This window comes from Penicillium arizonense (genome assembly GCF_001773325.1).
Source record: "Penicillium arizonense strain CBS 141311 chromosome Unknown PENARI_contig002, whole genome shotgun sequence".
NCBI lineage: Eukaryota > Fungi > Ascomycota > Eurotiomycetes > Eurotiales > Aspergillaceae > Penicillium > Penicillium arizonense.
The window spans coordinates 775,765-791,289 of record NW_019173279.1 but is presented as its reverse complement, the minus strand read 5'-3'; the positions used below and the strand labels follow the sequence as shown (position 1 = coordinate 791,289).

Here is a 15,525-nt window from a genome sequence, read left to right as displayed (position 1 = left end):
TCTGTTGCTAAATAGAAATGTAGCTGAGAGTCAGAGTACTGTTCTATGAAACAATCAATGCATTAAGAATATGTGCGCATATCAAAAAAGCTAGAACGGGATTGAAGTGAAGGGCTAGAAACGCCAGCAATCTCGACAGTCGTTTAATATTTGACTACATCAAACAACGGGAAACCACGTGTGCCGTAGGTTCACGTATATGCACAAGCGTCGTATCTGTTTATGGCGGGCTGTAATAGATCACTAGATCTTTCTAGCGCGAGCTCAGTGGCAAGAAACAGAAAATAATAAAAAAAAGCCGGAGCAGGGATATCGGAATGCAAATGGGAATCGAGAGAAAAGAACGCCTCCAAGGTTAACTAACGCCATAAATGCAAGCAATCCAATATACGAAGAGTCAGTCACCGCACCCCTGAATCAAAACAATAGATCGCACCCAGCAACCTCAACCTCAGTCAGAACCCGCGTTAGAGAACTGAGCCGTGTAGAACTGCAAAAACTCCTCGTCCGTCAGTTTCTCTAGCTCTGTCCGAGATCAGATGGGAATATTGGGGGAATAGGGACGCTTTGCTCACATCTTCAACATCCGACACCAGTCGTGGGTCTCTACTCGAGCCCATTTGCGGTAGACGCCAGTTGTTCACTTCGTACCACCATCTGCGAATCCGGCTGCCGAGGGTGTGGCCGCTGACTGAGGCATTGCGGTTCCAGAAGCGCCAGCCTGAAAGGGCGAGAGTCCAGACAGTTCCTTGGATTAGAGGGAGGAGGACCTGAAAAGTGAGATCAATGTATTAGCTATTTATCACCAGGTTTCATCCCGCACAGCTGTGAGGGATCACTCTAATGGTAGTGAAGCTTACTTGGTCCCTGGTGGTAATCCATGCCACCCGGCCCCAGGTGTCGGCATCCTTCAAGCTAGCCAGGTAGCTTTGCTCGAAGCGCAGATCCGGAAGAGGAGGAAGAGTATGACGACGACGGAGTGGTCGAATCACTCGGCTTGGATCAACGATATCGGAAGCAATACTGTCAACATCGGAGTCTGGGCCAACATCGACGGGTTGCTTCTCTGAAGCTGCAGTGGCTGGGTTGATGTCATGAGCAGGATCGGGATTCGAATTGATGCTCGCAGATTGGATAATCTCCGGGATCTCCATAGCGTGGCCGGCCATTGTAAGTTGAGTTATACAGAGTGCAATTCACGGGGAACGTGAAGCCGTAGGTGGATCTTAGGATACCTTGCAGTCCAGTCCGCTCTTTTCTGCCAACCCCTCCATATCCTCTCCCACCTCTCACCTTTTTCATCTTCAATTCATCCATCTTTCTTTACTATTATTCACAATGGCTGCTGCTCAAGGTTACCCTCTTCTCTGTCTGGAGAACCCTCTCCTCGGTATGTGCTCTCTCAGTCGGAAGTTTAGACGATAATGCTGACATCTTGTTGTAGACATTCAGGCTCGTGGGTATGGATAACTCAGGAGTAAATCGAGATAATTTCATGCTGATATCATAATTAGTGATGCTGCTCTCCTCGAGAAGTACCGGCTGAAGGAGAACGATGCCATTCTCGCTGAGGACCAGCACATGGGTATCTACGAGGACCTGCTCGCCCGGGACGCCAAGCTGATCCCTGGTGGTGCCGCCCAGAACACCGCTCGTGGTGCCCAGGTATGCTATTATACCACCAGAAATACCTCAATGTTGAATTGACATGTTTCTAGTACATGCTCCCTGAGCAGTCCGTTGTCTACATCGGCTGCATCGGCAAGGACAAGTTCGGTGACATCCTCAAGAAGACCTGCGAGGAGGCTGGTGTCCACACTGAGTACCGTGTTGATGAGTCTCAGCCCACCGGCAAATGCGGTGTTGTCATCACTGGCCACAACCGCAGTATGTGCACCCACCTCGCTGCTGCCAACGAGTACAAGATCGAGCACCTGAAGCAGCCCGAGATCTGGTCTCTGGTTGAGAAGGCCAAGTTCTACTATGTCGGTGGCTACCACCTGACTGTCTGTGTGCCCGCCATCATCGCTCTTGGCGAGGAAGCCGCTGCTAAGAACAAGGTGTGTAAACTGCATTTGGGTGCATTGAAACCTTTTCTAATGTCGTTGATCTATTAGCCTTTCATGCTGTCTCTCTCCGCCCCCTTCATCCCCCAGTTCTTCAAGGAGCAGCTCGACAGCGTCCTGCCCTACACCGACTACACCTTCTGTAACGAGACTGAGGCTCTTGCCTACTCCGAGAGCCACCAGTGGGGCACCGAGGATATTGTTGAGATCGCCAAGAAGCTCGCTCAGCTCCCCAAGCAGAACACCCAACGTCCCCGCGTTGCCATTGTCACCCAGGGCACTGAGCCCACCGTCGTCGCCATTGGCTCTCCTGCCGGTGTCATTGAGGTCAAGGAGTTCAAGGTGCACGAGATCTCCAAGGACGCTATCAACGACACCAACGGTGCTGGGTAAGTGATTGTGATTTGAAGCATATCTATGCTCAGTTTTGCTAACCTCTCGTGCAGTGATGCCTTCGCAGGTGGTTTCTGCGCTGGTATCGTCGGAGGCAAGAGCCTCGACGACTCCGTTGACATGGGCCAGTGGCTCGCTAGCAAGAGCATCCAGGAGCTTGGACCTTCGTGAGTTTCCCTTCTACATTTACTATAGCCCGGTTATACTTGATAAAAGGCCAATGACTAACATATTCCCAGCTTCCCCTTCCCCAAGCAGACCTACTCTCGCTCCTAAATGGTCGAAATATAGACACCAAAAGCATAGATTACAACCTTTTCAACACATCTTCCAGCTTATTGGGAGATTTGGTGCAATAATCCAGTTCTAACAACCGGATAAATGCCGCTCGATTTTGGATGATTCAACCCATATACCCAACTTTTCTTTTTCTTTTCTTTAAACTTGATGACTTCAACGTAACGTCTAACAATCGAATGAAACCCATACATTTCTCTTTGAGAACCTTGTCTCCATTTATGGTGACTACACTTGATACAACCACTTAGTGTCTGTACTCAACAACAATCCCACAATAAACACGTTCGGGCTCATGGTTCTCTAGCTACTCAGAGCGTCTATACTTTACATAATTTGACTGCAAAAAGGAGCACGTGGAATGCAAGTTTGATATTCGAATACCTAAACAGCACGACTGCACCATTAAGGGGGTCTCAGGGACCAGACCAGTACCCTCGTGCCATATATTTCCTCTACCGCGAAAGAAAAAACAAGGCTAACAAGACGGAAAGATCAAGTTCATGTCGCATGAAAAAGAAAAGAAAAAAAGACGTAGAAAACAGAACGGAACAAACGTCTCCAAAGGCAAAAAGCCAGTATCCATCTCCTCATCAAGCCACGTGTTGAACGCGCACATTCGTCCAGACAAAAAAATGCGAGCGAAAATGGGGGATCCTGGGAAGTTTCATAATCGGGGATATCCGACCATCGGTCACTGGGGTTGAAATTCCGGCACTAGGGGGGTGAATAGCGCGGATCTGCCACTTGTGATCTGGCTAGCTGTAGCACAATCACGTCTGTTCGTCGCAAGGATGTAGGCAGTGGGCTTAGGCGCTGCGTGTAGATTCAACGAAACCTGGAAGAGTTCGTATCGCACAGTACAGGTGTTCCATGCCCACGCTCAAACAGAGTACACACGCCAGGAAAGCCGTAGGTCCAGTTGTACACTTTGGTCAGAAGGCTTGCCCGGCTGGTAGTGCTGCATGCATTTGCATATTTAAGAACTCAAAGTTACGAGAGCTGGAGTAACACGATCAGCCTCCTTGGCCACAGGGTGGGGTTTGACCGATTGCTCCGAGCTGGGTTGCGGATTTGCGTCCTCCGATTCCGGAGCTGTAGGGGGTCGCTTGGGCGAGGCTGCTGGCAATGAATGCTTCGTTGGCCCATGAGGGATGTCCCAGGCTGCTTGGGTGTGTTTGGCTTGGAATTTCGAATGCGCCAAAGGTCGTTCTGCCATGAGGATCTCGGTCCCAACCGTTTGCTGTGGACCGTGGCTGCATGTTGGACATGCTGGGTGACATCCACGGCGTGGGCATTGATCCTACATCCAGCGAGTTTGAGTACTGAGTCTGTGCGAAATTGTGTCGCAGCATGAGTTCATGTGCGAGCTGTTCATTTGATAAGGATCTCTCGGAGCTCATGGCATTTTTGGCAACCATTGGGTGCAGGGGAGCTTGTTGACCGACTTGCGGGCCAAGGCCAGGAGGAGTACGTGGAGGGGCGGGTTCTCTCAGCGGAGTCCAAATACTCGGGAGACTGGGAATGGCAGGTCTGGGAGCATATGACTGAGCAGACGATGCTCGAAGAGAATCAGCTGCATTGACAACTGGTGGTCTAAGCCCAGGCGGAGGAGCGATGGGGGTGCCGAGCGATGATGAGTTCTCTTCGCCGAATGGATAAGAACTGGCATTCGGAGACACATGTGTGGGCGTGGACATCTCTCCAACCGGGCTCAGGAAAGCAAATTGGTCAGGGACATTGGGAGCATTCTCATAGGTGTCTGAGTCGACAAGTCGCTCAACGCCTTCAACAATCCGGTTCATATTGGCGGACATAGATGCCGATGCAGACTGAGAACCACCGAACAAACTTTGAGCCTCTGCGGCAGAGTGAGAATCCTGGGTTGCCTGGGGAATATCCTCACGCTCGATGCTCGCCGATGAGAGCGCATGCTGCCGACCATGGGGGCTAGAGTAGAATTGTGATGGCAGATCCTCTTCCTGGTAGATGAATGTTTTCTTGTCTTCGTTATCCACAAGAGCCACCGGGATTCTATTGCTCACAACCAGATCAAGCCCATCAATGACAAACTCACGGATCCGGTAGAGCATTTCCATATTAGGGTGGCTTCTTTCCACCCCAAGGTCGTGCATCCGGGGCTTGGCCTGATCACCGCCTCCTATATAACGGCGAGAGGTGGCATCTTGATCCAGAGGTGCAAATCCAAGGCTCTCTTCGTCCTCTTCCAAAAGATAGTCAATTTCGGGAAGGCTCACAACGTCGAATGAGGATGCAAGTAAACTCAGTGTGCCAGCGTAAATTTTCCAGAACTCTTTGATCTGAATCGACAGCGCGGAGTCCTTCTCTTCCTTCTGTTCAGCTAGAGACTTGCTGTTTGTAAGTAGCCAGGAGCTGTAATGCCGAAGTGCTGGCAAGATCCGGCGAGCAACCACAGTCACCTTGTCTGGGCTAGGCAATGCGTCTTTGCCGTTTGAATCCTCAAATAAGGCAGTCCGTTCCAATTCTACCAAGAGAATTTGCAGCAAGGTGAAGAAAGTCTTTACATTGATTCGTTGAAAAAAGACGCGGGCATCCGAGACGGATTCCTCTGGGGTATGGGTAAGCGCATGCATAAGCAATAACAACGTCTTGTATAACTTACCAATAGACCGGGCTCTGGCAAAATCCTCGGCGGCAATATTAATGAGACAGAACTTCTGAAGAGTACCTTCAAGTGACCGTTCTCTAATTTCAACTGCAAGTTGGCTTAGGACTTCACTCTCCAGTTCGTCATGCTCCGCGAAATCAATTCCTTTGTAACATTTGGCATGAAGGTATAGAAACCATGGCGTCAAAGCTCTCCCGGGGATACCGGCATCTTCAGGACGGATTAGCTCCCTTTTCGCCCATGCGCTCATGATTTTTCGGAGCTCGATCTCCAAATTACCCTTTGCGGTAGGGTGCGGTTCTTGAGCCGAAAGAGCTCTGTAAAGATGATATGTAGCGCGAAGATGGTTTCCGTCTGCGAGTGCAATAATCGCCAATTGGTTCTGGGATGCTCCCGATGCAGGGTTGATCACCGATGCCAGATCGTAATAACCGATGGCAGGGCCCCAATTACGATCCTTGCTGACGAGTTCCGATTCGCGATAACGGGAAAGGTCTCCGAGTCTTATAAGCGTCGCGTGGCATGACTGGAGGATGCGCTTGCGCAGGTCGTTGGAGGGCTTGATAGGAGATTGGCCTGACAAATCTATAAACAGCCTTTGGTTAATACCTATGACTCCGGCGCACAGCATTATGTCTGCCTTACTCTCGAAATTGAACTTGCGCGCAACTCTCTCCAGCTCCACGATCCCTCCAAAGCGTGACGACAAATGTTGAATATATCCGCGGTAGAACCGCTGGCTCGACTTGATAAAATCAAGGTAGTGTCGTTCAAGTTTCCGTCTTTCCACTGGTTTCTTTTTGCCGTGTTCTTCGCGGAACTAATTGAGTCACGAATTTCAGTAAATCTGGCCTAGCGAGAAGTGTCCATGAGGTACCCACGCGAAGAAGCTGCTTGCGAAACCGGTTGTTCACTTTCAAGTGCGCATCCCATAGACGACTCTCTACGTCAGCTTCGCGGGCGGCATCGAAATCAAGAAGGATTGCATTTTGGCAGGAAATCCGGAACCTAAGTAAAAAAGAGGTCAGAATAAGCGGCGTGCGCGCGGGGCTTGCGTTCGGCGTTACGGACTCGGATAGGAAGTGTTCGAATTCATCGAACGTGCGCCGTTCCTGCGAGAAACATTGTAGGAGCTCCTTCTCAGCTACTATCGCAGTTCTGTATCCCGGTTAGATCTGGGTTTCGAGGAGGGGAATGAGCACTGACTTCCAGGCATCCGTGAACGAGGGCGCCATCAGGGAGTTGGCCCGGGGATCCCGAGCGTCGACCTCGCCGGTCAGATTATGACTTGGAAAGTAAGCAGTGAGCAAGCCATCAGTATGAAAAGAAGAAAAAGGCGCGCGTTGGGCAAAGGCTGAGAGTATGAAAATGCATAAATGCGCGGGTCCGATGGTCTGGCCCGCTGATTGGTGGCGCCAAGGCGGGAAGTAATATTGCCCATACGGTGATTACCCTCTTGTCCTCACTTCAGAGAGACCATTGAAGCTATATTGAGATGCGAATGATCAGATTGTTCCAAGTCCAATGACTGGATTTGGCCTTGAAATCTGTGCTCCACCAACCCCTCGCCAAGTCGACCTATCAACCGAGCATATGCAAGGCGAATTAGAAAACCATGTCTAAACGCTCCAGAAGCCACTCGAGATCCCCTTCTCTCGATGGGACAGGCTCAGTATCTTCAACTACTGTGAATCTAGCGACTCCGCCTCCAGAACGCAACAAGTTGCTTGATAGTGGCCCGAATATCCTCCCAGAAGTGATGCATTGCTCCTTACCGCCTCACCGCGAGACGCTCTCGTTTGCATCCTACGAGGACTACGAAGTCCATTATCTGCAAGCTCATGTGAACCGCTGCTCTGAGTGCAGCAAGAACTTTCCTACAGGTCATTTGCTCAATCTACATATTGAGGAGAACCATGACCCGCTGGCTGCTGCGATGCGAGCCCGTGGAGATAAGACGGTAAGTACAGGCTTCGTATCAGCCACCACCATTTAGCCAATTTAAATGCTTACAGACTGAATAGTTTGGTTGCTTCGTCGAGAATTGTGAACGGAAATGCTCAACCCCCCAGAAAAGGCGGATGCATTTAATCGACAAGCACATGTTTCCTCGGGTATGCTTCCATTCCAATCTCTCTGTTCAGTTCTATTCACTAACACATAGTCTGCAGTCCTATAATTTCTTCATTGTCAATGACGGTATTGATAAACATACCTCCATGTTGCGGCCGATGAACAGCCACAGACGGCGCATCTCAACGTCGTCGGCTCTGGAGGGTAGATTGCGGCGTCGGAGCTCTGCTTCGCAGTCGAATCCACCGGCAGCTGCAGTCCCTGAAACAAAGCCGTCAGCTGATATGGAAATTGAGGAACTGGAGAAGTCCATGTCGGCTCTACGGTTCGTGCCTGCAAGCGTGGCGAGGAATCGAAGCAAGACGTCTGGAAAGTAGTCTACGTTACGACATTATGATTTTTCACGAATGTGCGTCTGGATTGACTGGGTTGGGATTAGACACTGTTAGCTTGCTGTTCATACCATGCTTTAATTCGATCCAACATTTACCGTGTATGGTAAACCCATTTTTCAGAGGGGCATCAAAAATATATCTTCCAACCAAGATGAACCTAGTGGTCAAAATATACTCAAAAGCAAAAGTCGTCGTAAGATATCATCTTTCTATATCTTTCTTCGAGAGCCTGAATACTTATGAAGTCTCAACATTATGCAAACTAAAGGTAAATTTCCAAATGAACAAAATATGGCATTATCCTCAACACCAGCAGGGTATAGACAGCACTAAGCAAGTGACGAAGTCATCCATAATACATACAGATCAATAAATGAAACAAAGAACCCCAGAACCTTGGAAGATATCCTCATGTCCCGGCTCCCATAAATAAACGCCCAAAAACATCAATCAAGAAAAGACGTAATATCAATAGCATCATTAAAAGTGACCATTCCAAAGACGCCATTTAGAGCTTTTGGCAAAGATGTAACACCATCTTTGCCCCTAAAAGTGGGCAGATTAAGCACAATGCCCAATCTATATCCCATTGAAACCAAATATTCAAACATCCCCAGAAAGCTGGAATCAGCATTCCAAAAGATCAGCATAAGCATCCAAGCTCGACCCGACCAAATCAACAATTGCCCAACTAGTGTTACCCTTGAAAGTCCGCGCCCAAACACGGACAATCGCAACACTTAACTGACGCACCTTGTATGGGTTAGTCATGAACTCAATATCCGGTGCGCCTGGGGGATCAACAGCCATTTCGGTTTCATCCATCATGCTCTTGATCCACAGGAGCAATTTGCGCTCATGCTCCGACAGCCTCTGTTCCGGTTGTGAAGCCGGGATGGAAAGTAGCCAGCGACTGAGTAGGAATGCACATTCCAGACTGCAGAGGGAGTGCTGGATACTCCAGAAGAATGAATGGGTTCTGGCCACGAAGTCAATGCCTAGACGGACTGGGATTGAAAGAGCGTGAGCTGAGTGGAGCAGCGCCATGATTAGCCGTGGGCTACGTGCGATTGCAGGTGACTCGATGAGAGCTCCTGCAATTTGGGCTGGATCTTGAGTGATGAGGTGACGACAGGGGCCCAGGTCAACGTGGAGACGGATATAGGCGAGTCCAAGCAGGGCGGTGGAAGTGAATGCGATTGGACCAGCGGGATTCTGGGGATCAATGCTGGATTCGGGTGTGCGCTTCCATAGAGCCTTCCATGCGCTCAATGAGTTATCCAGCACATTCAAATCGTCTTGCCTTAGACTGGTACCTTGCATGTGAGGCGCTGAGAGGCAGAGCTGTCGAGCGAAGAAGATTTGTTGTATGATGGCATGGATCAGGATGTAATTCCCGAGAGGGGATATGGGTGCCGACGGGAGTGAATGAGATGATTTGAGGAAGAGTCTGGCAAAAGCCTCCTGGAAGGGGACATCCGAGCCTTGTCTGGTGCGATGAACACGGCGCCATTGAGGAGCATTGGTTGCTTTCCAAAGATCATGGGAGCAGGGCATGTTTAACTTCAACTCCCCATTTAGAACCAGAGGAGGAACGTTGTACATAATCGAGTGAAGATTGAAGAAACAATACACGATGAGCTTCGTGCGTCTGTTGCCTTCTCTTCGGACCCACTCTTCCCAGCTGATAGGATCCGGGGTAGGAGGTGGCTCGGACAAGCCATGCTCGCGAACAAGTCTGGCCAAAGTGCTCTGAAGTGAGAGAATCTCCCGCAAGAGTTCTGGGTGTCGTTCCCATGAAGCGAATACAGTAAGAAGTAAAAATGTTCGAATTACCTCCATATGAGCATCCGAGTCATCCATTGTGTAGATCGACGCATTGATCGGGGCATTTGACATTTGCTGATGATGTTGAAACGGGCTGCTCGCCGTGTTTGAGATCATTGACGATCCGCGGGAGGTGGGAAAACCAGAGGGCGGTGAAATATAGTTCCATGTCGGTTGGGGTACTTGCTTGCTGTCTCGTCGACGAAGTCGTTCTAATAGAATTGCCTTTGCTGCATGGAATAAATCAATGCCTCGACTGTTTTCGAATCGGTAGTGGGAACCGGCAGCTGCTAGCGCCAGCGTAAGTTCAGGAGAGGACTTGGCAACGGACAGCGTCGGAACATGTAAGAATGGAAGATGCTCGTTCAGTCCATTGATATATCCAGCAAAGAACCTGGATAGGGCATGGCGTGATGGCGGAACAAATCCTTTGGGAAGGACATATGAAAACTCCTCCAGTTTCGAAATGAATGCCTGACGGTCCGAGTTGGAAATGTCCCATGCAGGTCGAGTGCTTTCATCAGCAAGACCGATACGGTCATCCATTTCGTGGGATTCCGGTTGCAGTGAAGGCAGCCGGGATCCGAAATTTGAGAACGACGGCTGATCATCCGCGGGGACCCGTGGATCGTTCATAATATGTTCACCCAGTCGCGAGGACATGGTCTCACGCGGCGGTTTGGAATCGATTGTCATACTTGGCGGCATCATAGGTTCCTCAACCGATGAGAACACGCCCGAGTCCCAATCGGACGACAGACCCACACTTTCCAGAAAAACCGTGAAATCCTGAACCGGGTCCCCAAGATCAGTCAGATCGAGAATAGAGGGCTCTACGCCATAATTGTCGGTAATTGCTCTCTCCTGGAGTTGGGGAAGTGGTTGTGAGGTTGGGATGGATTGTGAAGATTTTCTGATAGACTCCAAGCTCTCCTGTTGGCCTTCCAAGGCAACGTGACTTGCTGCATGGGACAAGAGGTTCAAATCATAGCCCCACGAGGGATTGAAGTGAGGTGTATCTATAATTGGAGGAGGCTGGACCTGGGCTTCGGGTGGAGGAGGCGGAGGTATTTGAGTGTGCACTGGGATGGCGTCTGCAAGTTCTAGCATGCGCGACTCATGGTGGGCGGGCTGGATGATATTATTTTGAATTGGTATTTCATGGTTGGATTCGGTACCATTCGTTCGATGCTCTCGACTGGCAGCAGACTCGGCAGGGTGCACTAATCGCTCATGTCGTACTAGAAGATCACTGCCAAATAATATAAGCGAATGACAGGGGCATGAAGCGCAATCCAAAACTTACCTTCGAGCAAAAGACTTGGAGCAAATGTCACATGAGAAGGGTTTCTCCTTTGTATCTGTCCTACATTAGAAAAGCCCAAGGAACCGGGAAGAGGGGGTTACTCAACGGGTGCGGAGATGGCGTTGGAGATGCTCCAAGCGAGCAAAGGACCGACTGCAATATTCACACGACAAGGATTTTCGGTGAGCGGCACCCTTCTTTTTCTTGGATTTCTCGTCCTCCATCTTTGGGGATTGGGGGATTGGAGGTAAAGAGAGGGGAAGAATTTGAGGTCTGAGCGGGGAAATTGACTGTGGGGTGAGGGGACAGTCACGTGCCATCTATATATCGTTGTCTCTGCCAACACATCTAGTTGTGGTGGCCTCTATAGAGGAGGATATGTCTGATCCCCCATGTCTGGTGTGTGTTGGAGATAGGCCGGGTGCATAGATGCCGCTGTTCTGGCCCGACGTGCATGCGCTCGGGTCTCCACTGGTGCGGAGAGTGGGAATCACTCCATACAGATGGTCAGCATCAGACTAGTTGCAGTGTGTATCTTAGGCTATCTTAGGCTGTGCTTGGTTGAGAAAATGGCTATATAAAGGTAGTCGGAATCACCAAGTCACAAAGGCTTAGTATGACATGTATAAAAGTGGCTATGTCAGGTTCAAGCATCGGGCAATTATAAACAGAAGATGTTATCTTCCGTCGGTTTGGGGCTTTTTAAGCGAACTTGTCTCCTTGTGTTTGTGTCTAGAACCAAATATAAACACATAGTGTCGTTATGCCATACCTATCCTATGGAGTATTTTTGGATACATTCAGATATTCCCAGATCGGCCCGGGTACTTCAATTGAGTTCAATAGAAACCCACTAACCACCGGATGTATAGAATAACTGGAGCTGTGGGAGACACCAAGCCTACTTCAGATTCACTCCGTAGAGCCGCTGTTTCATGCGTGGGGCTTGGGAACCAACTCTCTACCTAGGGACTCTCCAATCATAAGCGATAAACCCAGCCATATTTCTTTCAGTCTAGGGGATATATAAGTATTTTCGTGGTGAAACAGATGAGACACATAAACGCGTGGGGGGGGCGGGTTAGGCTTTCCCCCTTGATACATGAGGCCCTTAGTCACTCTGTTCCACCGGGCTTCATGTTACAAAACTCACAGTGCAGTCCAATTATCCAGGTCTTCCGATCTACTTCCTAGATCTACTTCATATTTTTGCCTTCTACCTTATTCTATTGCTGAGTGGGGGTATCTCGATAGCCGATCCAAGCACTAGACCCGATCTCGGCCCAAAAAAAGCTCAGACGGTAAGCTGCAGTGAGGTCCCTCATTTCGATCTCGCCTGTTCGGCTGAGAGCATCCTTTGGCTTGTATCCTGGTTAGTGTCGCCTTTTCTACTTGTCTCCTTCGTACTCTCTTCTCCAGCACCCCTCTTGGGGTCAAATTCGGAACATGCCGCTGACTGAACACCAGGGAACCGGGATTATGTGTTGACCAACGTCGCATTTTTGATCGGACCCCCCACCTCCATTCAAATCGACCCGAAGAGCCCTTCGGAGAGCAAAGGGCACCTTGCGATTGACATCAATACCGAGCGACGAGGGGTCGAAGGCATTCGCACAACCCGTTCAGACATGTTGGCCCCCAAGCAGTATTCTGCACCTTTGAGTGTTCCGTCGTCCCAGACCCCAACTGCATATCATGCGAACCCGTTACAGAGACCCGCGACAGCCACAAGAGCTCAGGATGGAATGGGATTCGCCAGCCCGACGAAATCGGAGCTTTCGGAGGGGCAGGACGATCTGGCATCAGTCCGGTAAGTGCCCCAATAGTGGATCAATGACCGCAGTTATCCTGACCATCTGAAGCACCTGGGATGAGAAACGTGTTGTCGCCTGGCTTCACAGCATCAAATGTGGGCAATATGAGTCGTTATTCAAAGGTAGGTTTGGCTGTACTGTGTCCACTGAAGGCTACAGGTGAACTGATCGCTTCCAGCCAACAATTTCAATGGGGACAACCTGCTCGAATGTGACCAAAAGATCCTACAGGAAATGGGCATTAAGAAGGTGGGCGACCGAGTGCGCATCTTTGTCGCCATCAAGCAACTCAGAACCAAGTCTGGGACCTCGTCAAGACAGAAGAATATGGTGGGTTCCGAGTGCATATTGGGTCTCTCTTTTGCTGTTGCTAACCATCAAAACAGGATACCCTAGCCGCCCTCGAAGCCACCGCGCTCTCTAATTCCTCCCGCTATTCTCATTCCCGCCTACCGTACCGACGCACATCTCAGCTGGCTGATGATTATCTGAACAGTAAAACGCTGTCTCAGCCTGCGTCGCCACCCGCCGGTGACTCTGAAAGGGGTCCATGGCGCAAGGATTACCTGAACCATCCATCTTCGGGTGGCTCAAGCTCTGGTCGAAACACCGGCACTCCGAACGAAGGCAGAAGCTCCCATCCTCGGAACCCCAGTCTTGACGGCCTCACCATGGGCCCTCTTCCGCCAAGCTCCCCTGTCATCCGCGTCATATATACCGGTGGACAAACCAAGGTGTTGGATATCCGCAATTGCAAAACACCCGACGAAGTCATCCTGTGTGTGTTGAAGAAGCTGCAGCTTCCGGAGCACCAGTACAGAAATTATTGTTTCTATGTTCTAGACGGGTTAGATCCAGATCTGTCTAATTGCAGGAAACTCACTGAACCCGAGCTCATGGAGATTTGTGACGGGTTCAACAAGTCCGAACGAGGCCGCTTGATTCTACGAAAGATTCATGCCGGCGAGCCAGATATGGACGAGCTTCGACGTGCCTCTCAGCTGGCATACGATGAAAGTCAGGCCACTCATCATAACGCTCTCAGCAATTCGAATCAGCGCCAGAAACACAAGATCCAGCAACTTACCGGCGAATCTTGGCATAACATTAAGCAACCACTCTCTCCATTAGGTCCCCGACATCGTCCTTCCAATTCTAGTCTGGAAGACCAGGGCCCTAACGGTGAACGGAACCCCGTGGCTAAGCTTCGCTCTTTCTTCGGACAGAGACCTCCAAGTGAGATGATTATTCACGAGCTACAGTCATTCTTCCCCAGTCATGACCGAGAAAACATCGAAAAGACCATGCGCAGATCTCAACGTTTGAGCCGTGCCGCAAGTCGCATGAGTGTTGTAAGCAACTACAGTGTTGCTTCAAGTATGAAGGATGCTCCTCCTCTACCACCATTGCCTCCGATCCCACCAATCCCCAGCATTGCAGATACATGGCTTCAGGGCCCAGGGGCAGCACAGGCAGTACGTGCTCCGCGGCCTATATCAGTCTCAAAGTTCAACCTACCACAAACCTCATATCGGGACTCCATTGCGTCTAGCTCTCTTCAGCCTCTCCAGGAAGAGTCGCCCATTGAGCCGAACCGCAAGTCATACGTCTCATTCGAGAGTGGCTCTGATGAGCCGCCCAACACCTCGCGCCAGAGCCTCTTTGATGAGAGTCTCAGCGTCGCTGCTACCGATGGCGGTTCGTTGAATGATCGGATGAGTGTCATTGTAGCCGAGGATGGCGAAGAAGAGGATGATGGCCTCGCTGACTTCTTGGCTGGAAATAACTTCGCACCCAAGAACTGGATGAAGGGATCGTTGATTGGTGAAGGTTCCTTCGGAAGCGTCTTCTTGGCTCTACACGCCATCACCGGAGAACTTATGGCCGTCAAGCAGGTCGAGATCCCATCTGCTACTAAGGGCACAGAATTCGATCAACGGAAGAACCTCATGGTCACTGCCCTCAAGCACGAAATCGAGCTTTTGCAAGGAATGTCCCATCCGAACATTGTGCAATATCTCGGTACCGTTGCCGATGATCAATACCTGAACATTTTCCTGGAGTATGTTCCTGGAGGTTCTATTGCTACCATGCTGAAGCAATATAACACCTTCCAAGAACCCCTCGTCAAGAACTTCGTCCGTCAGATCTTGGCCGGTCTCTCATACCTCCACAGCCGGGACATCATCCACCGTGATATCAAGGGTGCCAACATCCTCGTCGACAACAAGGGCGGTGTCAAAATTTCCGATTTTGGTATCTCCAAGCGTGTCGAAGCATCCCACCTCCTTGGTGCCCGCGCCAGTGGCGGCGGCGCAGGCAGCCATATCCACCGCACGTCCCTACAGGGAAGTGTATACTGGATGGCACCCGAAGTCGTGCGGCAGACTGCCCACACCAAGAAAGCCGATATCTGGAGTTTGGGCTGTCTCGTAGTCGAGATGTTCATTGGCGCTCACCCCTTCCCAGACTGCAGTCAACTGCAGGCTATCTTTGCTATCGGTAGCAACAAGGCTCGTCCTCCTGCTCCGGATCACGTCAGTCAGGAGGCTGTGGACTTCCTTGACATGACTTTCCATTTGGATTATGAGAAGCGGCCTAGCGCTGATGAGCTACTTCAATGCGAGTTCTTGTCTGCGCCTATTCCATGATTTAGCGATTTGCCTTCTTTTTTTCGTTTTTGCTTTCGGGTTTCATTGATACC

General features: G+C 50.2%; 5 protein-coding genes across 5 annotated transcripts; 3 read left to right on the top strand and 2 right to left on the bottom strand.

Moving 5' to 3' along the window:
- Positions 1–451: 451 nt before the first annotated feature.
- Positions 452–1,169, bottom strand: PENARI_c002G04615 (DUF1770 domain-containing protein; the record flags this gene model as incomplete). Its single annotated transcript, XM_022627453.1, has 3 exons — positions 452–523; positions 576–770; positions 861–1,169. The coding sequence occupies 3 exons, from the start codon at positions 1,167–1,169 to the stop codon at positions 452–454; spliced, it is 576 nt and encodes a 191-aa protein (XP_022492748.1).
- Positions 1,170–1,338: 169 nt separating this feature from the next.
- Positions 1,339–2,735, top strand: PENARI_c002G07383 (adenosine kinase; the record flags this gene model as incomplete). The annotated part of the gene is made up of 7 exons (XM_022627637.1): positions 1,339–1,390; positions 1,445–1,460; positions 1,515–1,665; positions 1,719–2,060; positions 2,118–2,455; positions 2,513–2,626; positions 2,699–2,735. 7 exons carry the CDS (start codon positions 1,339–1,341, stop codon positions 2,733–2,735), a joined length of 1,050 nt encoding a protein of 349 aa, XP_022492698.1.
- Positions 2,736–3,772: 1,037 nt separating this feature from the next.
- PENARI_c002G09305 (uncharacterized protein) lies at positions 3,773–6,641 on the bottom strand (the record flags this gene model as incomplete). Its single annotated transcript, XM_022627786.1, has 6 exons — positions 3,773–5,346; positions 5,401–5,991; positions 6,052–6,226; positions 6,288–6,414; positions 6,478–6,564; positions 6,613–6,641. The coding sequence occupies 6 exons, from the start codon at positions 6,639–6,641 to the stop codon at positions 3,773–3,775; spliced, it is 2,583 nt and encodes an 860-aa protein (XP_022492583.1).
- A 380-nt stretch (positions 6,642–7,021) lies between these two features.
- PENARI_c002G11105 (uncharacterized protein) lies at positions 7,022–7,430 on the top strand (the record flags this gene model as incomplete). Its single annotated transcript, XM_022627900.1, has 2 exons — positions 7,022–7,366; positions 7,422–7,430. 2 exons carry the CDS (start codon positions 7,022–7,024, stop codon positions 7,428–7,430), a joined length of 354 nt encoding a protein of 117 aa, XP_022492959.1.
- A 5,205-nt stretch (positions 7,431–12,635) lies between these two features.
- On the top strand, positions 12,636–15,472 carry PENARI_c002G07363 (STE11 family mitogen-activated protein kinase kinase kinase; the record flags this gene model as incomplete). Its single annotated transcript, XM_022627636.1, has 4 exons — positions 12,636–12,817; positions 12,870–12,943; positions 13,000–13,151; positions 13,208–15,472. The coding sequence occupies 4 exons, from the start codon at positions 12,636–12,638 to the stop codon at positions 15,470–15,472; spliced, it is 2,673 nt and encodes an 890-aa protein (XP_022492893.1).
- Positions 15,473–15,525: the final 53 nt, after the last annotated feature.